The sequence below is a fragment of the Apus apus genome, chromosome 3, assembly GCF_020740795.1.
Source record: "Apus apus isolate bApuApu2 chromosome 3, bApuApu2.pri.cur, whole genome shotgun sequence".
NCBI lineage: Eukaryota > Metazoa > Chordata > Aves > Apodiformes > Apodidae > Apus > Apus apus.
The window spans coordinates 15,423,133-15,449,589 of NC_067284.1; the positions used below are offsets into that span (position 1 = coordinate 15,423,133).

Genomic DNA, 26,457 nt, shown 5'->3' on the forward strand with positions numbered 1-26,457 from the left:
CAAACCTCTGGCTTCAGCCGTTTATTCTGCAGTTGCTGAAGAGGGATCTTTCTGTTGCAAGCTGATAGCAAGTCATTAACTTTTCTTTTTGTCATTATTATTTTTTTTAAAACGTACTCGCTGGCATTTGAACTTCATTGAAGAACTGATTACACCATCTTGTAATGGAGTATTTCTCTCAGCAGTGCTGGTTTTTCTTGCTGGTGATCTCACACAAGAGGAGACTTGAGGAAACAGCTTCCTCCGATGTGAAGGACTGGAGGATTAATAGGTTTACACGGCAAAATAAATACACGCCGGCGTTTAAGAAGGGCGACGGGTTGCGATGGGGAAAAGACTGCAGCAGGATTCGGTTGAAGAGGAAGACACCGGAACTGGGGGGGGAAGGAGAAAGTGAAGGGAAATTCGAACAGCTTGCATGCAGCAGTACAACACCGAGCAACACGGCATCTTTTTGAGCGGGTGCCCCTCCGCTGCCCGGCGGCACGCAGTCCGCCCGATGCGCCAAGACACCCCTCCTCCCTCCCCCGCCAAAGTTCGCCCTCCCAGCCGCCGATGAGGGACGGCAGCACCCAGAGGGCCGGCTCCCCCCGGGGCCGCCGGGCAGGCCGCAGCCGGGCTCCCCCCGGGGCCGCCGGGTCCCGGCCCGGCCCCGCTCCCCACAGGGCCCGGAGCTGCCGCCGCCGCCGGCCCCAACCGTCCCCGCGCGCGCCCGGCCTCTGACCCGCGCGGGCTGCCCCTGATTAGCCGCTCCCGGCGGCGAGGGGGGCGGGGCGCCAGCGGGGAGCCAATCAGGAGCCGGGGCTGCCCCGCTCTGCCCGCCCCGTCGGCGAGGCGGGCGCTGGCGCTGGGGGCTGCCGGGGCGCCGGGGGCGGCGGGGCGGCGCGGCGGGCACCGGGCGCGGGCAGAGCTGCGGGCACCAGCCACGCCGGTGTCGTCGTTGCCGCCGCCGCCGCCGTCACCACCGCCACCACCGCCGGGCGGATCCGCGCTGCTGCCGGAGCTTCTTTTCGTCGCTTCACTCCGGCGGCCCGGAGCAGGGACATTATGCCGAAGAGAAAGGTAAGACGCCCCGGGCGGGCGGCGGGTCCCGCCTCTCCCGGGCGGAGGTGGGGGGCCCGGGCCGTGAGCGAAACGGCGCGTTCGGGGCCCGGGCTTCCGCCGCCGCCGCCGTTCCGTCCCGCAGCCCGCGGATTGCTGCTGCGCCCGGGTATTCTGCTGCCTGTTGCAAGCCGCTTCCAGCCCGCCGCTCCCTGTTTACTTTCGCGGTGCCGCGCTGGGCGGCGCCGCCCCCGTCCCCCGGGTGCGAAGTCGTTATCACAACTCTGGCTGCCCCCCCCCCTCCCCCGATCCTCCTCCTCCTCCTCCTCCTGCCTCCGCCGCCGGGGAGAAACGCTGCAGCAGCTGCGGCTTCGCCCCTGGCCCCGGCGGGAGGAGTTTCCTGCTTGCAAACTCCGGCGGCGCCGCGGGGGGAAGCGGCGGGGAGGGCGCAGCCCCCACCCGGGGCGCCCGGATCCCGCCGCCGCCTCCCGCCGCGCGCGGGTGATGGCTCCGAGGGAGGAGGAGGAGGAGGAGGAGGAGGAGGGGAGACGCAAGCCATGTTTAAAACAAACTACACCCTTCTTCTCGCCTCCCGCGGCAGACCCGTATGTACCAACTCCGGCGCCCATCCGGGCAGGGCCCCCGGGGGCGGGGGGCGGCCGCCGGGGCGGGGAGGCGGCTCCTGAGGGAGCGTCCGGCTCCGCCGCCCCCCGCCAGGCCGGGGCAGCCATGGCGGGGCTGAGGGGCTACCGCCGGCCCCCGCCGCCCTCCATGTTTTGCTCTCCGGGCACCTCGGGGCGGGCAGCCTCCTCGGGAGGCGGCCGGTGGTGAGACCGCCTTCCCCGAAGGCAGAGAAACTTCAGCGGGGCGGGCTCGGGGTGACGGGGTGTTTTTTTTTTCCATCCTTCGCTTTCCTCCTTCAACCCGGAGCCTGCTGCTGCTGGCAGAAGGCGGAGGGTGGGCCGGCCCCCTCCCCGGCCAGGTGCGGGGCGGAGGAGCCGCCCGCCCGGCCCCCGGGGCTCGGCGGGCCTGTGGGGAGCTGCGGCGAGGACTGAGCTGCTGCTGCTGCTGCTGCTGCTGCTGGCCCTGGCCCAGCGTAACGAGAGACTTGACAGTAACACACGCCGTGACAAAAAATAATAGCTGCGGTCTTTTAATTTTAACTAGGTCAACCAAAAGCAAAGCGATTTGCGTTGGGGGGGGGGGGGGTGGGTGGGTGTTCCCGCACATCGCCTGTGACATCCTGATACATCGTATCTGGTCTGGGGCTCGGATCTCTTTTAATAAAGTTATGGGTAGATGATGACTTCCAGGTAGCTCAGTGTTCAGTTCTTTCCCTTTTCTTATGCCTTATGAGAGCTCTTAAAATGTCACATTGTCAAGTACGCTGCGGAATAATTCAGTTAATCGTTAAGAACCTGATTCCTGTTCTGGAAATGGATACAACCGTGGAGTTGGTTGCCTTGGTTGGGGTAACTGGACTTGAAGTTTGTGAAGGCTGGGTACTTTTTCCTCTTGCTCTTCTGCCATCACGCCTTCACATGGGGCTCATGTGCTTCTGCTCTTCTAGTGCTGTCACTTGTCGTCAAGAAAAAGCTGAAAATAAACCTGTACCCATAGGACTGTCCCCAACTTAGGAAACCTTGCAAACTTCCTGCACTTTTTCCTTTGCCCTTCTGTATTCTTGCACTGCTGATATTTCAGGCTGCCTTTCCTAAGAGGGGGTAGAGTTAAAGTCAGTCATGTAAGTTTTTGTGGTCTATTGTGAAATGTTTTTTAAGAGAACCTATCTTTAAGTTGTAAGTCCATGAGAACATGTCTTTTCTCTAGAAGATTATAAAAAGAGTAATAAAAGCATTACATATGGGGATCAGGGCTATGGAGATGATTTTTAACAGTGCAGCAAATTTTAATTTACTAGCATTATATAGATAAAAAATTAAATGTTAAGATTATATATGAATTATGGGTTTTGGGAAGCATTGGTTCCAGGAAGGGTTTATGATTAAAGGCCTAGCTTTTTGAGAAAAAATGATACCTTATTCCAGAATGACATCCCCAGAGTGAGAAGTTACACCAGTAACTGAATAGTTACACCAGTCAGCTTCAACATGGCGTCAAAACCATCACATGCAGCTACTAGTCAATTTTTCTATTAAAATTTGTAACTTAAAAAAAGGCTGCTAACTCTTCAAGTTTTGTAAGGAAATAAGCACCAAAAGTCAAACTGAGAAATTGCACAGTTATAAGGATAAGGAAAGAAATAGTATTGTAGATAGGGCGTGAATCCACCTTTAGCTGTTTTTTTTGTATGGCTTAGTCATTTAAACTGGATAGTCCTTTTTGTTTGCTTTTCTTTTAATCTCATTTTTTTTCATCTCTTTGTAAACTGGAGTCACTTGCTGAGGCCCTAATGTTCTTTAATTATGTTCATTAATAGTATTGTGAACAAAATAAATGTAGGCTTTCGTCCCTTTTCTAGAGGGCTGCAGCCCAAGGTATTGTGGTATCTTTACAAGCTTTAAAGCTTGAGGGTCACAGAGAAAAGGAAGAAATTACAGTCTGTTGAGATGGTGTTAAGTACTCTGCTAAAACAAAATGAGGTTGAACCCTGGACTCTTCCTGTCAGAATTCTGCACCCTTGGTCTGTTGTAATAACATGTTGTGTTGTTTCACAAGAAGAGTGGCATGCCAGTGTGGGATAAAACCAGGCAGCTTGTTGTGGTATTGATAGCAACAAACGCCTTGAAATGGGTTGGGGTGTTTTGTTCTGTTGCTTGTCTTGCTGGAATTACTAATTGGGTCATATTGGAAAACTCTTTGACCTTGAAACAGCCCAAATAAAGATGTCTCAGCATTGGCCATGAAAGGATGAAGAACCATTCTGCATCTGATGGCAAGGAGAATCATGATATGGTGACATACATCCACATAAGAATACATACGTCAGATTTAATGTGATTGTCATCAAGATGAATAGCACTTGCATCTATAAGTAGAATCTGCACCATCTCCAAGGGATGGTAAGAGGTCAAGTGGTGACTTGTTAGGGTTGCGCTCTAAAATGACACTACTTGTTCTTTAATCTGACTCTGTGCAATGTGACCTGTGCCTCACATGTTGTTTTGAGAACACTTGGAGTTGAATTAGATGTGAGGACTAGATGCAACTTCTTAATTTATTTTTTTAAAATAATGTAACATCTTTGAATATTTCTGTTGTTTCAGAGCAAATAAAAATTACCGTGGTGTAATTAGCCACTTCAGTAGACTATTTGCTGCCTTCTTGTAGTCAGGAATGTTAAATTTCTGCAGAGTACACTTGATGCTGTGAAATTGTGGTAGAGAACATCTGTGGCAGGTTCCTGTTCTGTTATGTAAATTCACTTTCTTTAAAGTCAGCAAGACTAGTTGGTTATATTTGGTACAGACGACCAAACCCACTGAATATTTTGCTTGGAATGCTGCTTCTTCAGTGGAAGTTGGAAGGTGCCATGTTTCAGGGTTGTCCTGTGGTAGTGCATTTAACTACATGATCGTGTGATAGTTTTTTCTGTCACTCTTACCTTATTAGTTGTTTTACCAACCAGGTATCTAATAAGTGCTTTTTCTAATCCTTGGGATTAAATACACGTTTTTACATGTTCTAACCTGGAGCCATTACATTTTACTTACCTTTTTTTTTTGTCTGAACCTAAATTAAATTATCTTTGTGAAATCCTGCATACATTTGAGTTTGTGTGTTTGAAGTGTTGTGAATATTCAAAGAGAAATACTGTTCCTCATCCACTGATAGGGAAGTGCAGTACGGAAGTAAATGATCAAATTGTTGGAATGGTCCCTTCATCTTGGATTTTCAGCTTAAGATTTCTGTTCAGGTTTTTTAGTCCCCCTGATAGGCACCTCCCGTGCTCTGAGTGGTGCATTTGGTGTAACTTCTCCAAATTTGTTTTCTTGCTTTGTGGTGTGAAACTGAGCAACTTGAAGCAGGTTCTCTAAAATTTTGTTGGAGCAATTTGTATGTGATCAAACACCAATTAACTCATGAAGCCAAGGGTCCTGCAGATCACAGCTGTATTTGCTGTGGCTCTGAATAATTCCACTCTGTTGCTGTTTGGTCCATGGAATGAAGTGTAGATCTCGTGCAAAGAGTAGCAAGTGAGTTTGTGTTCACAATTAAGCAGTGTGAAGTCCACCCAGGCACTTTTCAGCCGCACTTCACATCCCTTTCACTATGTTGATACTTCAGCTGTATATCAGTCCATGTCATAGATTCATTTTTGGTTGGAAAATACCTTTAAGATCATACGTTCCAACTCTCCTGTTGAATGCACGAACATCACTGTAATTACAGTGTTTTTTCTGCTAAGGTTATCTTCATTCCAAAGTCCTGTGTGGCAGGAAAGAAGCTTCAGTGTTGTGGGGACTCAGACCTTGCCAACATCTTGTATCATCACTGGGGTTGGAAGTTCTTGATCTGTAACAGAGGCACTATGGTGCATTGTAGAACACAACTAACAGGACACACTGTTAGCAGTGGGCCATAAACATGGGGGAGATTCTGTGTTTTATTTCACACTCTGAAGGTGGTTACAGATTGAAAGGGAAAAGGGGATAAGCACCATATCCAGATGTCTTCGCTGCTGCACTCTCCACTTCCATCTGTCCCACTTTACCCTCCAGACTTTCGCTTGAGCTCCCCCTGCTACATGAGGACTAAGCAGAAGTCAGAGCTCTGAAGAGGTAGATTCTCTGTCCTCTTTTCTGTTAATCAGTGCTAAACCATTCCGTAACTACTGGAAAACAGGGTAGGCAACAGTAGAAGATGACTTTCTTTGCATCTTTGGAAGTACCCCTGATTTTGACAAACTCCTACCTAACATTTGACTGAGGCAAACAGAATAGAGGTGCCAGGGCATCTTAAAGGTTGCAGGAGTCTTCTAATACAAGGGAAAAGGATGTTTTGTCATTTGGCAGTTTTAGAAATTGTATCATTTGAACTACATTTGTAACTATTGAGAATTTTAAACCTTGGTGTATTTAAAGCAGTCAAAAACTGCTCAGTTGGCCTATTCGAAGTATCTGTTGACCAGGCTGACTTGAAGGCTCCACATCTTTCATAGAAAAGTTAAGCAGAAAAGATCACAAATTTTTATCTGCATATGGTATGCTTTGATATAATACAGGGTAGCAGTGTTGAGTTGCACTGAAATAAAAACATGCTTGAGTAATGCTGCTATGCCATGTTGCAACAAGCATCACCTCTGAGTTCAAACTAACCAGATGCAGGTCATCTTTTTATATACAGTAGTTCAACATGCCAACCAGGGTAATACTGTTTTCTATTCTAGACTATCAGTATTATTAAGTTTAAAAAATAAAAATGTCCTGTTTGTAAACAGAATGTAGTAGTGTGTGCTGTTTGGTTTAAGGCTGCTTGTCTTCTGCTTTTCTTGAAAAACTTCACTTCGCTGGCTGTTCTGTACCCAAGCAGTAGCAGCATATGAGTAGGCCTCGTATATTCCAAGGTGCATCCTTGTTCTTTCAGAGGAATCAGATGAAGTTGAATTTGGCTTGACACGATTACAGTGTTTTTTGTGTAGAATGTGAACAATCCAGATCCAGAGCTTTCTCTTGGAAATTAGCATTTTATAGGACCATTGTGGCCACCATTTCTTTTCTGTTCTTTAACTGCATTAAGCTAGCACAGTGATTTACGGCCCATAAATATGAGGCTTGTGACATATATGACATATAAATATGTGCTTTTGACTTTTTTTTTTTTTTTTTTAATCCTGGGTAATTTTACTGATCCAATGTATAGATGCTGCACAGTGGCACAATGAATGTGTGTAACCTGTTAGAAGGTAGTAGGGCTGTGAATGAGAACTGGCTGCATGCAAAAGTAACATGCTCTTATGCCAGTTTTACTGTTAGCAAAATTGGCAGCACAGGACTTTACAGTTTGGACTGTAGCTCAGCAGATATTTCAAGCTGGCATGAACAGGCCTAAAGTAATTCCAGGTGCCAATTCCTGTCCTTACTCTGATTTAACTGGTGGGTTATCCTAAGTGCTTCAGATAGTTTTTGGCCAGACCTGTTTACTGGTCTGGTTTTCCATACCTTGGCACAAAGAGTTGAGATAGCTTAATGGCAGGAATGATTAGGTTGGGAAGGGCAAAACTCTTCCATGCAGCAGCCAGGTGTTCATCAGACAGCAGCTTTAGCCAGCCTTTCTTTGATTGTTTCTAACTTAGAGTGTATAGAGGAGTATTCTTTAATTCATTAGATAATCAGAGCAACTCAGTGATCAAATTGTGTCCTTGTGCTATTGAGGGAATCATTTGACTTGGGTTTAGTTTTTGTTTTGTTTTTTTTTTCCTTTTGTATCTTTGAAAATTACCAGTTTCCAATTAATTACTCCTGTAACTTGGAGATATAGCTCCTGTCTTCCTGTAGTAAAGAGTGGGTGTACTTGGTAACAGTGCAAGCTGCAAATATGAAATGCATGATTCCCTAAGAATGTTGGGGATCTGTCTGCATGAAAAAAAACAAACTGTATGTTCCCAACCACACCAACTTTGTTGGGACTGTTGGGTGTGTTTGTTCTTCCCACCCAGCTTTCTCTGTTGTCCTAATGCTACGCAAGTTAGTAGCAAGAGTGTATCTGTAGTTGGAAATAGTGTCGTAACTAATTTTTAACTCTGCAACGTTTTGTAGTTCTCAGGCAGAGTTGAGCAGGTGTGTCGGTACTCTATTTGTAGTAGGAAAAAATGCTGTATCTCTACTGCATCTGTTGCAAAAGAGCAATATTCCTTTTAATACCAGCTCGGACGTTGATGTTGAAGGTGTTTTACCAATTGTGCCTTTGGCACCTACCCGCTCTCGTCATATTGAAGGTTCGATATTCTGTGGTACCAGTTCGTTGAAACACAAACAAAAAAGGTTCTTTTCTGGATTATTGTGGTTTTATCACAGTTATGCCCTCTGAGGGAGGAGGAATTATAAGCCTTTTTTCAGTCATTCAGAGTACTTTTCTTTGTCAGGGGTGGCTATTTTCAGCAATCAGTTGTTATTGACAGTAACAGTCTAAATTTAATCTCTATGGTTAAGTACTTTTTTTTTTCTTTCTTTTTTCTTTCCCTTCCCCCCCCCCCCCCAACCGAAGTATTTTGTGTTCGTTTTGCTTTGCAGATCTGATCTGGTTCTATTTAAGTACAGATTTCAGAACCTAATCTTCAAGGGTTTCAAAACTCTGGCTCTGTATGTAGACTTTCATGAGTCTATCGGCTTCATCTCACTTGCAGTACTGGCATCAGCTTTGAAAGGTCAGAGAAATAATATTGTTAGGGATTGAATTTCATCCATCATATTTTTTGAATCTGCTTTTTTATTTTATGGTGGCAGTAAAATGGTTAAGCAGATACTGAGACAAGAATTTACTTGCTACCTAGCTGAGTTCTCAGGGAAAACTGAGCAATTTCAGATGCACTGTGCTCACTGCTCCCATGGCTGATCTGTATTTTTCAAAATGCAGCTGATTACTTCACTGTCTGAAAAAGGAACTGTCTGTCTAGTTTTAAATTACAATGCTGTGTTTTTTTTTTAAATCTGAGCTGCAGCCTCTAGAAACGGCTCATACTTCTTCACTCTTATATAGATAGAAGATGTCATGTCCAAAAAATTTACTACAGGGAAAACAAACTTGGAAGGAAAAATATAATCCAAACCTGTTATGAGAATTTTAAAATGTCCTATAAAATTTAAATGTGTTTTAAATTATATCGTTCAATCTTTGACCTCTTTTCAGTGGGAATAGCAAAACCTCCGTTTATAATGAAGGAATTTCCTCTTTTGGAAAAGCATTTATTCTGACTGGTTTTGAATATCTAGATACACCCCAGGCCTAAGGCTTCTGTCTCTTCTGTCTTGTCTGGAAGAGCATAAAGCTCACAGAAGTTACCTATTAAGAATAAGGAATTTAAGAAAATGCATTTTCTGAAACTACTATTTTGGTTTTTAACTGGCTTGTTCACATTCTTATTTTCATACTTATTTTTGAAAATGCAATGCATGTGAACTATTCACTCTGCTTGGCTTGAAACTCTTAAGCAAGAATGGAGACTTTGATCAGGAAATGTTTTCCCTGATTTGTTTTTTCTCCCTAATTGCATTTTAATACCAGGGGATAATAATTGTCTTCTTTAAATGAAAACTTTTAAGTACCAACTGTCTTTTCAGAACTTCAGGATTTTGACATCCTCTGCCAAAGACCTGGAAAATTAAAAGTTCTACACTTACTAGATGTAAGATGGAGGGCCTTAAATCCTGAAAATGACATGTTGTATAGTATTTCATGGTAATACTTCTTAATAGAAAAGACTAAAATATCATATACTTAAAAAATCAATATTTAAGCAAAGTGGTTTTTGTTTCGTTGTTGTGCTGTTTTTTTAGTGAAGAATGTACACACATATGCAGTATATTAAAAAGAAAAACAAAAACAACAACAAACCCAGCACCTCAGATTTTTGAAAGGAAGCAAGACAGGTATCATTCTGGATAAGCTTGAAGAATCCAGCCACTATCCAGATTTATTCTGTACTTCACTTGTGGTTATGGCAGAATTGCTTGTTTTTTAAATTAGGGGCATGCATTTTTTTTTCTTTCTTTTCCAGGGTTAGGCTCTTGGTAGGAAAAAAAAATAAATGTAGGGGTGTAGTAGGAAGAAACATTTATTCAGGATAATTAATTTTACTTGCAAAGTTAATTCACATTGGCTTGGCAGTGAACACTGTTCTATCCACTGAAAACAGATCAAAGAACTAACTATAAACAAAGGTTAAAGATAAGATGCTGGGGGAGCTAAATGAGGAAACAATGGTTAGAACGGTGTTGCAGGAGTTGGTTGGTGTTTAATTAGTCCACACATAGTCTTCATTAATTTAAGCCAAGGAATAAACAGCATTTTAATTACATTTATGAACTGGCACAAAATTCAGAGTTGCTCTGAAGACAAATAATTAGAAGATCAAGCATGTATGGGGAAGCAGTACATTGGATTAAATGTAGTCTAATGCAGAGTTCTACTCATAGGGAAATGAGGGGAGGAAAAATTTTAGGAAAACAGTGCATTAAACCTTGAAAAAATGCTTAGGACTTGATACATTGTCTTTTTCTAGCACTGTGCAAGCCTTTATCATATTTTGGTTGATGAAAAAAGCTGTTGGAGGAATGACCAAAGCATTACGTCATGGAAATTACAGCTGGAACAGCGAGTCAGGAAAGTATCTACAGGCAAATCCCATTGCAGGCAGCGGATGGAAATGTGGCTGAACAAAAACAGCTTGCAGAAGAGGGGGGAAATGCTATACAGAATGCTCAAGTGCTAGGACAGTCAGTGCTTTCTGCCTTTCAAACTTCTTAACAGGTAGCTAGAATGAAATTGGCATCTGCTTTTTCTTCTTTTTTCTTTTTTTTTTGTTCAGGTGGGTAGGAAAGTACTAATTTCTGTCCCATCAGAGCCGAAGGGTTGTGTTTCAGCTCGTAATAGGATCCTTCGGAGAATGAACAATCTCTTCAATTTTATAAGCAGTCTTCTGTACTGACTGTTATTTCTCACATACTTGTATTCTCATTCTTCATGCTTTTTAATGTATTCCTGTGTAAACAAAATACTTATCCAGAAGCTGGTCACTGCGAGTTCGAAGCTGTACCTTTGGATCTCTCAAACAGGTACCAATAACTTCCCTACTTTGTGTTACTGTGCTCTCATTGCATCCTGCTTTATTGCAGGGTTTTTATTAGAGAAACTGAGGCTTTTTGTTTCTTCTGTGGTGCATGTCTACCGGGTTGACCCAGCCTTAAGAAGAATAAACAAAGGAAATTTGCCTGTATGGTCTGTTAAATGTTCCCTTAAAACAGTTACCTAATCTTCTGTTCTCAACTTACAAGTTCTGTAATGGTGTTGGTGTTGCAGATAACCCAGCGTTCTCCTGGTATGGAAACACCTGATCTTATGTATATATACTTCACAGCTGATGAAATGCAAGAACTGTGTATACAAACAAGTTCTATTTTAATACTACTTTGATTTTTTTAAATGTTTTCAATCATCTATTAATATTCCTTTGTTTTTTCAATCCTGTAGAAATATTTTTCTAGGTTGTCCTTAAAAAGGGACACAGAAAAAGCAAATTGGAAGAAGAAAAAAAAAAAAAAAAGGGGGGGGGCAAAAAAGCCGATTGCTGATAGACACAGGGAATCTTGTGTGCAACCTTCCAGGTTAATCTTGTGATATAAAAGTTATGCAGCTCTGACAGATCTTACAGAGCTTATCTATAGCTTAATTTACAATCTTATTGGCAGTATGTAGTGCTAATTGTGGTGTGACACAATGTGTGGTCTTCTGAACCTAAAACTTGGTATTAGTTTAAATGTCAAAAGCATATTTTGAATTAGCCAGACAGCATCTTTCCTTCTGTGTACTTCCATGACTGGGAAAAAAAAAAAAAAGTCACTATTATCCATGTTCGTTTTTGCTTTTTTGTTTTATCTGTCTTGTCTCTTGTAGGCATCCATACAATATCATGCACAGCAGGCCTATAGGGACTTCTTTCTGAGTATAATACAGGCATGTGATGGAGTACAGCTGAAGAATTACTGAGGTTGGAGCACTGCCCTTGTCAAGTGATTCAGTGCTCACATTGGTCTTTGATTTGGCTGCACAGAACTTGCAGTGTGGACAGTCCTGCTCCTGACTAGTTTATGATCTAAGGCGCAGTATGCAGGGTGCATTTCAATGTGAGTGGGGTGTCATGTGAAATACCGTGAGCCATAGCGTTACGTCATGTGGAAAAACATGCCAAGGAGATGGGTTACTTAGTACATTAGCTGTGAAACTAGAGGTCCGTCGATAGTTTGTCACCAGGATGAAAGATGGGGAAGGGTTCCTGTGTAAGATTCAGGGAAAAGGACTTAAGGGTTTTGGTAGTATCTACATAAAAGTCCTGTGACTACCAGATACTAGTGCAGACAGTCACTGCTTGTGGCATGCCAAGTTCTTTGGGAACTATGCCTGGCTCAAATCTATTTGTGTACAAATCTCTCTGGTTCCTGGGGAGAGGAGAAAGTACTGCAAAAACTAGCATGAAGATCTGCATCAGCTGGGACTCACTGGAATGTCCAAGTGGGACTCTCAGAGGAAAAATAAGCTTCTGTTAGTCATTTGACAAGTATAGTGTAGCCGTATCATCCGTATTTTTTGTGGTGTGTCTGTCAGCTTAAAGAGTCCCATGCTGCTTCCAACTGCCCCATGCCACTTCGTTCTTGTCTGTTGTACTGGCTCAATTGTTTGTGCAGCTGTGCAGTAAAATGATTCTGCTGGAGCAGGGAAGACTATGTATTTATAATCTGTATATATATTTATAATATTTATAAATTTGTTTAAGCAGCAGGCTATTTTTCAGCTGATCACTTACCTTATTCCTGACATGGCCTCCCACACAGCTCTGCCAGCATGCTGGCGAGCCAAGGCCCTGGGAGGATGAGTGCAGCCTCCAAACACCTGGACTTTTAGTGGTTGCAGAGAGGAGGGAGCACGTCTGAAATGGAAATGAGAGCATGTCAGAACCCCTTGCTGCTTATTCACACCTCTGAGATTATTACTGTACATGTCCCTCCATGGAAAAAGTTATGTGGGCTTCAGAATTGCAGTTGAGTTTTCTAACCTGAGAGGGAATACTGGGCTGATTAGTTAACTTAACTTGAGTATATTGCATAATATATCCTAGTCGTGTACAGTGGTTGTGGTTGCATTAAGAGTATTTTATACAATGTCTGGCCCCTACCTTGTGGTTAACTTCATGAGGAGTTTTACAAATCTGTTGTCAAGCAATAATACTGGCATCTAAAATCAGGCTGCCCTGTCTGTCAGCAATGTAGATGTCTTGTCTTCCATTAGTGCTAAACAGAACGGGGTAAATTCCTGTGTGTTAACTGTGAGAGTTTGCTCCTGGGTGGTTCCTGCAAGGCTGCTGGCATGTGGCAATGCCAGATAGTGATGATTTAACCCTGTTTCAAAGCTCAGTGGTTCCCAAAAGTGAAACAGAGTAAGATAGCATAATTTTGGAGTGTCAGTTTCTGATGTCTTTCTATCCTACTCCTGTAAATCTTGACCCTTTTGGCTACTGAGAGGAAAAGATTATAAAATCTGAGAGAAACAGGTGCCCAGGACAGGAAAGAAACCATTCAAATTCCCCCCCCCCAGGGACTGGATGCAGTGCAAGCTCGTTGGACTAGAGAAAATTCATATATGAGAAATAGATGTTATGAATGCACAGACCACAGAAAAGCTGTACCTGGAGGGTGTAGTGTATTGTGAGCTGAAGAGGGAAGTTGTAGGAAACAGGATTTTGTTACTGACAGTTGTCACGGAACTACTTGGTTTTGTTTTCCTTAAGGCTTTTAATGCACCCAGCGTCACACCGTTCAGCTGTAGCAACTCTTTAGTAACCAAAGGAAAAGGCTTTTAGGATTGCAAACCTGAAACAACCCTACAGGCGGCTGGTGAGGCTGCAGTAGCGTAGGGAACAGTCAGGCTCCATTTTGGATGACTGACTCTGTTGCTATTCTGAGTTGCTCTACGCTGTGCAGTGCTGCTTAACTTCCTGCTGTTTTCTAGCTACTTAGGTGATCAGTCCTTGGCTTTTTTTAAACCAGCTTCTTTTGTGGCATGCGTCCTTTCAGTCAGGAGAGTGCACAGTAACAAAGCCACATTTTATTCCCTGGTGGGGGGTGTCTTTCTGTAAGTATGTTAGAGCCCAATTTCAGGAGAAGGCAGCGGTCAACTGCTGCAAACCTTAACTGTGTAATTCCAAGACTTTCCATGTCAAAATCTGGGGGGAGGTGTGGGATAGGATTGAAGTGGAAAAACAAGGCAAAAGATAACTATCGTGTGCCTTTACTACTGAAAAACAAAACAGCAACCAAATTGCCTTCTCTGCCGCCTGTTAAATGCCTTTCTGAAACACATGCTGTTCTTGTAGTTCTCTCATAACTGCTGCTGCTCATTGCTTCCCCATTAATCTTTTGCTTCTAGGTGAAAACCCAGTCATTTGCAAAATATGAAGTAATACATCTTGAGTTGTAAACAGAAGACAGAAGCTTGATTTTTCTCCCCCCTCATCCCTTTTTTTTTCCCTCCCTCTCCTGTAGTTTAATTAATGTTTCTCTAATACCTCTGAGACGGGCATTAGAAGGGTCAGATTGATACTTCGTTCTAGTGAGATACTTCTTCGTTCTTTTCTGTCAGTGTCTTAGTGTTTTACTGATTTTAGTTGTTCTGATGGAGATGAGGGAAAGATGCTGTTAAAGCTTCCAGCTTATTGAGCCTGAGGCACAAAAAGAGTAAATGAGGTAGAGGAATCACTCATTTTACTAATGCTGTGAGTTTTTGGGCTCATCTAGTAACTAGTTAAGTTCATGTCTGGGAACATGTTAAATTTCTCAGGGATTTCAAAAGCCCTAGTACAGTAAACCTCAGATTTCCAGTTCATACTATTGTGCTAGTGTCTGCTGATTAGATGGAGCTCCCTTTGGAGCCTGGGAATGCTTTAGTTAATTGGCTAGAGGGACCACTGAGGGATGGTGTGTTAGGTGATATGATATGATGTAAAATGTATGTACCTGGTGCTGGTCAGTCCTTGTGTTCTTGCTTGGAAAATCTAGACTGGCTTTGGTACAATACTGCTTGTAAATACTAACAAATTTATGAGACTTCTTTAAGTTGCTGCAATGTATAGAAAATAGAATCTTCATCATAGTCTTTCTTTTGTTGTTGCATGGATACTTCGAAGTCTGTAATAAAAGCACTGACTTAATATTTTCTTTCAGTCTCCAGAGGGTGCTGAAGGCAAGGATGCAGCAAAAGTAACTAAACAAGAGGCAAGTATTTGTTTATTTATTTAGATGATCTGCAGTCTTGCATATGCAAAGACTGTGCATTGTTCTGGCACTTCTGGTGAGATGTCTTCAGTGGGAATCACGACAGTAAACCACATTTGCATCTTATCTGACATAATTTGTTTTTGTTGTACTGAGGATTCATACAACTTACGAGTACACAAAATAAATTTCAGAAACACTTAGGGCTTTGATAGACAGGCTCTGGTGGGTCTTGTGGCAACAGTGTAGGATGTTAGTGCCTGGAACTGTTGCTCTGTCTGTAGTGGGCTGATAGAAGAGAGTTAATGTGCACACCTCAACCAGTCTACTTCAAAACTATTCTTAGCATAAGTGACTGATGGAAGGGTGTCTTCAATTAAGATACTGGGCTCTAAACTGGAGCAGCTGACACATCAGTGTGCTTTCTTTGTCTGAATTTGTTTTAAGGGCACAGTAACTTCTGTCAGAGAAGGCAAGGAGACAGCTGGTTATACCTTGACCTCTATGGTAAAGTTTGCTAGTTTGTCACAGCCCTTAATGTGAATTTAAAAAGAAACAAAACAGGTAGAAAATTATGAGGTTTCATTTTCTTAGGCTGTCATCCTTTGAGGCAGACAAAGTTAAATCAGGACCTTGAAAAGAATGGGTGAATATTCAAATTAATTAACAATTAATTGCTCTTTGTATAACTCTTTGAGCATATTTGAACAGGAAAAATAGTCTGAGGAAGTTTTGCATTTTCTGAATTGAGAAGTTAGTTGTTGCTCAGTCTGGCAGAAAAGGATGGTAGAATAGAAATGTCAAAATATTTCAAACAACAGTAATGTTTACAATAAGGTCCTGAAAAAAACACCAAACAGGTAAGTAAAAAGGAGGTCTGAGGGGAATGCATTTTTATACCTCAGTCTCTTCCTCTGGGATTTCCTAGAAGACAAATTAGTTTCTTTTTATTTAAGTATAAAAAGGCTGAATAAATGATAGGGGATTAAAAAAAAGTATAATCTCTATTGCTCTGAATGAATGCTTTTCTCTGTCCAAGTTTAAATATTATTTCTTCAAGAGCCAGAAAAGTAAAAGTTCCTTCCCTTAAATAATTAAGACCTGATTGCTAGAATAAAGATAAAGGAAGACCATGAAGCCTACAGAAATACACGGGCTCTCTGGAGAGGGCCTGATGACTGAAAGATGTCTTAGAGTAGTCTTCAATCAAGGTGAGATAGTAGAGGCTGCTGATGCTACAGAAAACCCTGAACAACCAAAGCAGATGAAGATACTCTCAGTAGATACACCTGTAGCTCTTAGTGTGTAAATCATGAAAATAGTTGTAGGATTAGATTAGAAACTGTGGGAGCTCTTAGGATAGGCAGAATTTATGTAGGAAGGGCTTCAATCTGAACCAAATCAGACCTGTGTGGATGGAACTGAGGAGATCTTCTGAATTATTTTAAACATCTGAGGGGAGAATGGCAAGTTTTTGAGAGCATGTAGGATGAAGTCAGAGCTCCCTATCAGAGCAGAGAGGGGGACTAGCACAGAAGCCATAAAAGTTTGCATCTGAAAAGGTAAAGAGCAATTTTGAGAAATAAAGCTATGTTTAATTCATGCCTATGAAAGCAGGCAGTCAAGCCAAACTACAAAAGCTGCAAATCTAAATGTGGGCAACTTGGGCTATCTGGCTTTAAATGAGGACATTGGTATAATGGGCAACTCTGATGGCAGAAGTAGTGTTAGCGGGGATTTCACCCTTCAGAGATTCCGTGTAAGGCATGGGATGGCATTACAGAGACAAGAAAGTTAAAACTATAAATGCTTGCTTCCTAGAGGAACAAATGGAAGAGTGGCTGAGGGAACTGGGGTTGTGTAGTCTGGAGAAATGGAGGTTGAGGGGAGACCTTATCACTTTCTTCAACTACCTGAAAGGAGGGTGTGAAGAGGTGGGGGTTGCTCTCTTCTCCCTGCTAACAAGCAGTAAGACAGAGGAAATAGCCTCAAGTTGCACTAGGGGAGGTTTAGATTGGATATTAGGAAAAAATTCTTCACTAAATGGCTTGTCAAGCATTGGAACAGGCTGCACAGGGAAATTGTTGAGTCACTGTCCCTGGATATATTTAAAAGATGTGCAGAAATAGCAGTGAGGGTTTAGTGGTGGACTTGGCGGTGCTAAGTTAACGGTTGGACTTGATGGTCTTAAGGGGTCTTTTCCAACCACAACTATTCTGACTATGAAATCAGAAGACCAATATAAGTATAATCAGCTCTTTATTTGGTCCTCAGTGGTATGTAGGAACTAGTTAAAAAGGCAGTTGTCAGAGAACTATTCTGTAATTGTGACCATATGATATTCAGGTTCATCATTCTTGCAGGAACGTAAGTCTAAATAAACTCTGCTGTGGTAAGACTAGGTATCAAGAAAGACAATTTTATAAAAAATGAGAGCCTATTAAAAGGAGCAGCTAAAAATGTTTTATGGTTTCAAGTGGCAGAGAAGCTTTTTGGTACACCTTCTAGAGGATTGCAGAAATGCATATTATTTTTCAAAACCCCTCACTTCCCACCTCCCTGCCAGAAAAAAACAAAACAACAAACCCACACTGAACCAGAATGACTTAGTATCAAAAAAAAGCAAGTTTATCCTTTTTGTAAGGTGTTTTTTGTATTTATGGAAAATAATGAAGAAAGGAGCAAACCCTCCAGCATGGCAAATGTGAAGCTGAAAAACAGTAATGAAACTCCTGCTATGGAGAATTCTTACAGAGATTTTACAGTGTGGATCCTTTTCTGATAGATGTAAAGTTTGGAGGACATTCCTAAATTGAGTGTGAGTGAGAACTAGAGTGTATTCATTAGCAATTGCCAAACTGTTAAGTGCAGTGTGTCATTTGCTGATTGCATTGGCCTCAGTACCAGAGTAACTGAAGGTGATGAAATGTTCCCAGGATTTTAGATAAGAGATTCTGGAAAATAAAGTCTGACAGTCTAACTTGCAAAACTAGTAAAAAAAAATAAAATAAAGTGAATGTATGTGGACAAAGGTATAATGGGAGAGTCGACACAGGTTTTGCAGAGAGAAGTCATACTTCTGGCAGTTGAGTTAGTTGTAGAACTCAACAGGTTTAAGGATGTTAACATGCCAATTGATATAGTTTACTTGCATGTTTAAGAATATTTTTTAATAAAGGTCCTGAAGCAGGTTCTTAAAGAAACTGAGCTAGCATGGATTAAAGGGAAGATCTTCCTAAGAATTGGTAGCAGATAAATGTATGAGAAGAGGGTAGGGAAGAAATAATTAACCTTCATAATGGAGAAATCAGTGGAATATTGGAAGGATTTGTGTTTGGGCTTGTGCTGCTGAATATATTCATGCGTGATCTAGCAGAAGTGACAAGTTTGCTGAAGTTCACAAAAAATGGTCAGAGTAGTAAGAAGTGAGAATTTGAGAAGGCTGTCATGTCACTGGAAGCTAGGTGATAAAATATCAATAGAAATTCAATATGGAGAAATGCAAATGAATAGACAAGGAGGAGGGGAAAACATAGTGATAGTCACCAAATCAGCTGGGAATTGGGAGAGATGGTGACATCACAGTGAATAGTTACTAGAACATGTCAGTTCTTCTGAACAAAAGGTGACTAGAATACGGGGGAAAATACTAGAGGACAGTGTAAAACATCAGTGTATCACAAGATCAATTTGTTCTGCTCTCAGATGTGGGACTAAAGTTCTTCTGACAGTTCCTTAAAAAGGCTGTGATAGAATGAAAAGGATACCAAGTACAGTGGAACAAACAGAGGATGCTGAGCAGCTTAAAAAAAACCCCAAATACAAAAAAACCCAAACCAAACAACCCAGATTTTATAGGATTCTTGACTTACTTTCTCACACCTCTGTTATACTATCATTAGTAACACAGAGAAAGGCAGTCAGGGAATTACTACTCATGTAACACAAAACCAAGAGGAATCGAGTGAAAGTAAGAGGCAAGAAGTTTAAAGGGAAGGCAATAGAGGGGGCAGGTTTTTCTTTTTGTTTTCCACACAGCACATACTCCTAGTATGGAATGAATTGCATCATCATGTTACAGAAACTGAAAGTGTAAACGGATTCATCAGGTTATTATACAAATTCATTGATAGGTTCCAATTTATGGAGTCTGTTAAACACATGATGTCGATATAATATTCAGGTTAGAAAGTCTGCGGCTGTAGGTTGCCAGAAGCTGGCACAGTAGGAAAGTGCAAAATGGTGTTCTGTGTCTGCTCCATCTTGTAGACTTCCCGTAGAAGTTTGCTAGTGGGCCAGTGTCGAGCAGACTGTTGGGTGAGTTTCTAGTTTCTGGTTTAGTACAGCTGTTCGGAGGGGGACAGAGGTTCCAAAAGCACATTAAAATGCAACCTTTGCTGCCTTGACTGCAGTTCCCTCCTTATAATCAGATAACAAGAAATGCATACGAACTTTGAGAATTAAACGACTGAGTTGTCAGACACTTTTAAAGAACTGAGGGTTTATGCTGACACCCTTAGGCAATACAGGCCTTCTGTGAAACCAGTGACAGAGCAGAAATGGGGAAATGGGAGAGAACTATAACTTTTTTAAACCAACGTCACATCATTTTAAAAGTAGATACTAACGAAACATTCTAGTGCCCAAATGCTGAGGTATAGAAATAGATTTATATCAACAAGCAGTTGGTACTCTAAATTGCCAAGAAGAGAGAGGTTTACTTTTTTTGTTGTTGTTGTTCAGAAGGCATACATATTGGATAGCTGAAAATATCTTTAGGTGAGTTTTGACAAGACTTCTACTTTACTGGATGCAGATCCTGAACTATTCAGTACTGCTTCCACTAAGAACACTTAAATGGCTCCAATGAATACAAATTATTGCATTCTTCAGATACTAACAACGGCTTGTTCCTCTTGCAAGGTATGTGGAGCCATGTTTTTTCAGCTCAACTTGAATGCTTAATATGTAACTAAGATGATTTTTTTAGTTCACTTTTTCAGCTGAGTTACATTGAATATTTTTTTCAGTTGAATTGTCCCTTTATTTTGACTAAAAGAGTGATTCTAATTTTATGACAAAGACCAAACATTAACTATATTTTATAACCATGCTGTTTTATAACCATGCTGTTTTATAACCATGCTGTGTCACTGGATCCGGGGTTCATTTGTTGTAATGACTACAAAAATATTGTGAATAAACTAATGAGCTTAAAACTATTTCTAAGACCTCATTCACCTTCAGTAATAAATTTGTGAAAAGAACAGAGTGAAATCAAATTTAATAAGGAATGTGTGTTGAAGTGATAAAGTTGGAGGAAGGCAGAATATCTGACTTCCTTCCTTCCTTTTGAGAATTATGTTTAAATAGAAGAAAAAATTTCTCCCTCTCTTGCTGCATCTGCCTTTGTGCACTTGAACTTGCAGACTGAGTGTGTGGGGGGGAACTGAGGAAGTAGAAGGACTTAGTTTCATGTTCTGACATTTCAGCACTCTGGTATCCTTTAGGGAAGGATGTTAACTATATACTGCTGTTAATCAGATGGTATTTTTACCTGCTATTAGAGGTAGCATCTGCTACGATTACAGAAACATCATTCTGAGAAAACTTCAGTGTCCTGTGCGCTGGGAGTCAAGCCTGCTGTATTTGTGAACCTTTCACAGAGCAGCAAGGGACTTGGAAGTACTTGTAAAAGAGGAGGGGGAAAAAGTATTTAACCATATAGAGATTTAGAAATTATGATTCTTGAATAATTATTATTGCTACTTTTCACATCACTTTGTCCCTTTAAAATTTTGGTTGTCTAAGGTGAGGAAGATGTGATTGTCTTTGGCAGTAGAGACATATTTTGGTAGTGGCGTATTTTATGCTGTTACCATGAAATGACTGATACTTTGGATACTGTTTGCTGTAAGCCCATAAAAATGTTTTCTCCTTCTTTTTTCTTTTTCTGTAGCCTACAAGACGATCAGCAAGATTGTCAGCTGTAAGTATGTGTAACACCTCTTGGTGTATGCTTTTTTTAGGCACATATGGTTACTCACACCAAACAAGTTTGTTATGTTTTGTTGGATTAAATTTGTATTCTTGCAGAGGGACATGGAAGAACTCTAGAGCTAAAGTTACCTGTGTTTTCTTGGTTTCAAGTTGTTCTGACAAAAAGATGTATTTCCCCACCTGAGTGCAACACTGTCTGTTATGTTGTAGTATTGACTTTGTATCATTTTGCAGGCTGATGGTAGTTGCAACTACTTCTCTGGAAAGGAGAAAGAGCTGTCCTTCAAGGACGTCATTCGATGCCGTTACTAGTATTTGGTTTTAGTTTCTCTTCTCTGTTAGAACATATCTGACTTTTTTTTTTTCCTAATAGTTCCTGCTGATCTACATTATTTCTTATTATAATGACCCACAAATTGCTTTGACTGCTGGATGAGTGAGCTAGTGAAAATTTGTACAAGATGCATTTGTACATGAAGGTTTTGCAGTCTTTTTTTAGATGCATACCAATGAGTAGGAAGCAAGGGAAGATGTGGGGTGGGAGAAGGTGGAGTCTGGAGGTTGCTGGGTGGCTTCTGGTAATATGTCTTAACACTTTGTGAAACTAAAAATGTTTTATAGAAACCTGCTCCACCAAAACCTGAACCCAAACCAAGAAAAACCACAAAGGTAAATATTCTTCTTTTTAGTTGCCATCATTGTAGCCAGTAGTAACCAAGTATATTTTTCCTTTGCATTGTAAACAGTTTGATTCACAGCGTGTTTTTGTGAGGAGGCATCAGGTCCCCTGCCCTTCCCGCAGCTCCTGTCAACCCCACCTCCTGAAAAAAACCCACAAATTACATAATTATTTTTTTTATGTTCACTCCTTCCTGGCCTCATTACTGGCCCAAACAAAATGTCTTGCCTGCAGACCATGTTAGTTTGTAGTGATTTCCTAGTTTAAGACAGATCTTTACCTTCCCTGAAATGTACAGGTTTGGTTGAGTAAGCTCTACCTGAGATCCAGCAATTTCTACAATAGGATTTGAGATTACTCTGTGCCATCCTGTTTCCTTGTCTAGAGGGGCAGTACCTAATTTCACAGTTAGAAACTCTTCTCTGTTCTTGAAGCCTGGCTGTTGCAGAGAATGCACAATTATAATTAAAGGTGAAATTAAATATATTTAAATTGAATGGTTTTGGGTTTTCTAGGTCAGTTACAGTCAAATTAAAATCTTATTAGTGTCTGAAGTACCTTTTCAGGATTTCTGCATATAAATAATGTACTTCAGAATCTGTAGATTTATTTGTGCCCGAGGGGAATGTTAAATAAGAGCAATTGCTTTATCGGGGAAAAAACCCAACATACTGGAAACTGAGCACTCCTCACACTTAAATTTTTCAGGTCCTTTTATTGGTTATCTCAGTTGGGGAAGTATCAGGACACAAAGTCTATGTGTTTAAGTAAAACTCTATGACTTTGGACACTTGATGATTTATCAGATGAAATTATTGATATAGGCTGCTGAGTCCATCCTGCTCCTCTCTTAAAAAGAGTATTTCTAAAGAAGGGAATATGGTAGCTTCTAGGGCTTGATGTCCATGTTGTGGAATGAGCTTGGTGTTATGCAGTCAGTCTAAGCTGTATGAGAGACACTTGACGCTCGTCTCAGGCAACTCAAATTCTTTACGATATTATTCAGTGTAACTTTTTATTACAGTAATTTGCTTTTTTCCCAAGCTCTAACTGGATCGCATTTTAAGGAGTATATTAATCTTGGTCTCTTAAACAGAAAACAGCACTTGTGTACTCTGAACCTGCTAATAGGCAGCTGAAGATGGTGCAGATTTGATTATTAGTGTTCAAAGCTTGCAAACTATGGATTTACTAAGTCAAGTCCAGAGCATGTTCTTTTGTAGGTGAAGAGTTAAGACTGTGCTCACACCACCTATAACCTTCTCAGTAAAATATTACATCCGCTGTGTAACATTGAAGCTGAAGGGTGAAAGGAGTAATTTTGTTTGCCCTGTAAGTAGGATTACTGGCACCTCCCTCCTCCCTGCCCCATTCCTGTTTGGGGATTACGGGGGAAGGGTAGTTAATGAAGGGAGACTGACCTTGATATCCCTGTTCACAGCTACTGTTGCCATTTAACATGAAGAAGTCTGAGCAACTGAACACATGGAAGATCTCCATAGTGTTTATCAGAACGACTCAAAATACTAATGTAAAATATTAAATAACACTTAAATTTTTATCCCATAGCACTTAAAATCATTAATCTATTCTACTATCCTTAGATCACAAATACAAATATATACATAGTGCAAAGATTAAAAAAAGTTATCTGTTGAAATATACTTTCTTTAAGAGCAAATCTCCAAATGAAACTGTAGCTGTTAGAATAGTTCCTTTTGATAAATTCTCTGCTTTGTGTTGCTGCAAATGGAATTGTATCAGTGTTTGCCTCCCTAGGGTGTTGGTCCTTTCATTAACATGAAATGAACATCATAGATGTCATCAAACTAACAAAAGGACAGCCAGCAAAAATGCTTAATTTTTTAAATCTAATTTAATATTTCATGTTAATCGAAAGTGTAGTGCTGTTACAGTGTGTTGTTTGTGCTTGGCTGAATAAGCTTTCAGTGTATGGTAATTGGCCTTGTTCATGCCGATATCTTGGGTATACTTCTATATAATACAGCTCAGCTCTACCAGACTAGTTTGAGGGGGCTTTATATCCCTGTAAATTAGCAGAAACAATAAAGAAATAGACATCAGCATTTTCTAGAAGTGTTGAGTGCCTATCTAACTTTTATCAACACGGATTTTTCCAGGTAGTCTTTAGCTGGTTTTCTGTTTCAGTCCAGCACATGCAGCTAGCCAAGATTTGGTTTTTTAGTTCACGTTATTATTTTTTTTTCTTTTAAATAAAGATGTAGGGTACTGGCTACTCATACAGTGTCTATGTCCATGTTTTTAATCATCTGTCAGAAGGAACCTGGAACAAAGGCCAACAAAGGTGCTAAAGGGAAGAAGGATGAAAAGCAAGAAGCTGCAAAGGAAGGTACTACACCATCTGAAAATGGTGAAAATAAAGCTGAAGAGGTACTTTCCACACATACCTCCTGCTGATTGAATCAGTGTTTTTTAATTATTCAGCTTTTCAGACATTGATAGCATGTTCATAATGTTTCTTTTTATTGCCCATAATGTTATTGCAGATTCGCTTCTCTCGCTCAACTGTTAGTGTTTCAACATCCAGAGGTGCCCCACCCAGCACACTGTCAGTAAAAGGGCAGATTGAAACAGTGAAAGTTAAGGGTACGGTAGAGCATTCAGCATGTGTGCAGTGAATAGAAGCAGGTAGTAGTGTGGTGCTTTTCAGTATGAGCAATGGAAGCTGACAGGTAAGGCTTGTATTGCTTTTGAAAAGCTGGGACCAGTAATTTAAGCAAAGTGTGTGAATGTACCTGTTCTGTTTGTGTCAATGTAATATGGACGTAGGTTTGAAACTGAGCTGTTGCAAATAAGGAACTGAATGACTAAGGGTAGTTTGGGTATTTAGGCATGTAATGGCAATTTACTACAGTAGTTAATTTATTTCTTTCTTCTCCACAGGCTCAGAAAACTGAATCTGTAGGTGACAAGAATGAATGAAATATCTTGAAAATTTTGGGTTGATTTTATGTACCTCTTGGACAACTTTTAAAAGATATTTTTATCAAGTATTTTGTAAATGCTAATTTTTTTAGGACTATGATAGTTGACATATTAAACTGTATATGAACATTTCCCTTCTCATAACAGTGCTTTTAGAAATTCCCATTGTTGCCAAGTAATATAAATATCAACTTATTATTGCAAGGTGTGTGTAAAATTGGATCAGCATTCCATACACTTGCTTTAAGAAATTAAGTCTTGTGCATATGGTGATGTTTTTACTGTGCGTATTTGAATTTTTCATGCAGTTTTTCTAGAGCAATAATCAGTGGTGCTTTTGTACTTAGGGTTTATGTGATTTTAATGAAACATGGATAGATGTGGCCACCTGCTGACTATTTTGGGTTCTTTTAATGGATTAAAATAAAAGGTCTCCTTGCCTGCAAAACTACAGCCTCGTGATGTTGTCTATAAATCTGAGGAATGCCTTACTCATATTTTCATCTGTTACAAGGAAGCCTAAATGATATAGCAACAATTGTTTTGCATGCAGTCTGTTTGCTTTTTTGCTGATGTCTGATTAAAAAATACCCACATGGGAGTAGCAGGTTGGGATTTTCAGTGGCCTGGGATTTAAATGATTTACATTCTTCATAGATACATTCTTCAGAGACACTGTCACAGGATGAGTACAGTTGCCATGCTCTATCAGGATAATGTTGACTGTACCAAGCTGTCAACACAGAATGAATTGCTTGATTGATAGAGGTGTACAGTAACTTAAAAGTAGCTTTATTTCTCCCCCACTCTCTTTTCATTAACTTGCATCACATTCTATGGAAACCTTTCTATCTGCAGCCTCAAATATAATATCATATAAATAGTAATTGCTGTTCTGCTTCAGCTGAGGACAGTTGTTAATACCTTGTCATTGCTGTTACACAGCGCTATATATTTGGTACCTGGTAGAAGTGGAACAATGGAAGATATTTTTGAGGTGATTGTGGTGATACAGTGGATTAGCTAATGATTTTTTAGTGTCCATGTTTCAACTCTGCAGCTCATTCTAAGCTCCTTCTATAATTTTCCTCCTTCTCTTTTCTCTAAGGCCTCTGGAATTTCTATTGTTACTTCTGGGATGGGAGGGGTGAGAGAAAAGATGTTCCCTGTTCTCCAGTAGCATTGATTTGTATTGCTCAAGGGGTGGCCATTATGTCTGAGGATACCTTTTGCTTGTTGAAGTCAATAAATAAATGACTGTTGCCTGACCTAGCATTCTATTTATTTTTTGGGAAGAAATCTCCAGTTGCCTTTTAAAATTAAAACAGAAAAGAAGCCCAGCCTCTCTAGACTTAAACTTTTAAGATTGATTACCAAAACCTTGTATGCCAGCTAGAACAGTGGTTAAGACCTGCACTGAGATAAGTGCTACTGCTGCTTTTGTGATAGGCATACTACAGATAAATAAGAGGAGGATGTTCTCTGCATAATGACCTTAGTTTTGGAAACAAATCTCTGTTTTGGTCATGGAAGACAGAGGGCTGTAGCAAAACTGGTAGCCAAATGAGAAGGAAAGTCTATAATGTTATTCAGTGATACATACTTGGTAGTCCTGCTCACTGCTTCCTCTGGCTTCCTGGTGGACCCTGTTGAAAGTCTGTTATTTTACACACTGTAGTCATGGGACATTTAACTGTCTGAATTTTTTTCACAGAATCATCATTCCTGGGAGGAGGCATTTTGTATTTTCTCATCATTTTGTATGAATAAGAGATTAGTTGCCTAATCTTATCTAGGCAGTTGAGTTCTTGAAATGACCCTTTTAAC

General features: G+C 40.9%; 1 protein-coding gene across 7 annotated transcripts; it reads left to right on the plus strand.

Annotated features, from left to right (window-relative positions):
• Window positions 1–823: 823 nt before the first annotated feature.
• Window positions 824–25,078, plus strand: HMGN3 (high mobility group nucleosomal binding domain 3). Of its 7 annotated transcripts, XM_051614795.1 has the most exons (7): window positions 1,556–1,646; window positions 14,934–14,984; window positions 20,944–20,973; window positions 21,606–21,653; window positions 23,962–24,075; window positions 24,192–24,291; window positions 24,589–25,078. In XM_051614795.1, exons 1-7 carry the CDS (start codon window positions 1,599–1,601, stop codon window positions 24,600–24,602), a joined length of 405 nt encoding a protein of 134 aa, XP_051470755.1. In that variant the 5' UTR covers window positions 1,556–1,598; the 3' UTR covers window positions 24,603–25,078. The 7 variants fall into 7 exon arrangements, with proteins under 7 accessions (XP_051470756.1, XP_051470758.1, XP_051470760.1 ...); XM_051614796.1 differs by lacking the exon at window positions 1,556–1,646 and adding an exon at window positions 824–1,062 and having other exon boundaries at window positions 24,192–25,078; XM_051614798.1 differs by lacking the exons at window positions 1,556–1,646; window positions 24,192–24,291 and adding an exon at window positions 824–1,062.
• The last annotated feature ends 1,379 nt before the right edge of the window (window positions 25,079–26,457 follow it).

What these genes read in the sequence shown, in the direction of transcription:
- HMGN3 (XM_051614794.1), top strand. Translation starts at nt 1,599, where the DNA reads ATGTTTAAAACAAACTACACCCTTCTTCTCGCCTCCCGCGGCAGACCC. An exon ending in TCGCCTCCCGCGGCAGACCC is followed by an intron (nt 1,647 to 14,933) that starts GTATGTACCAAC and finishes ATTTTCTTTCAG; the next exon opens with TCTCCAGAGGGTGCTGAAGG. An exon ending in GTGAAAATAAAGCTGAAGAG is followed by an intron (nt 24,076 to 24,191) that starts GTACTTTCCACA and finishes ATGTTATTGCAG; the next exon opens with ATTCGCTTCTCTCGCTCAAC.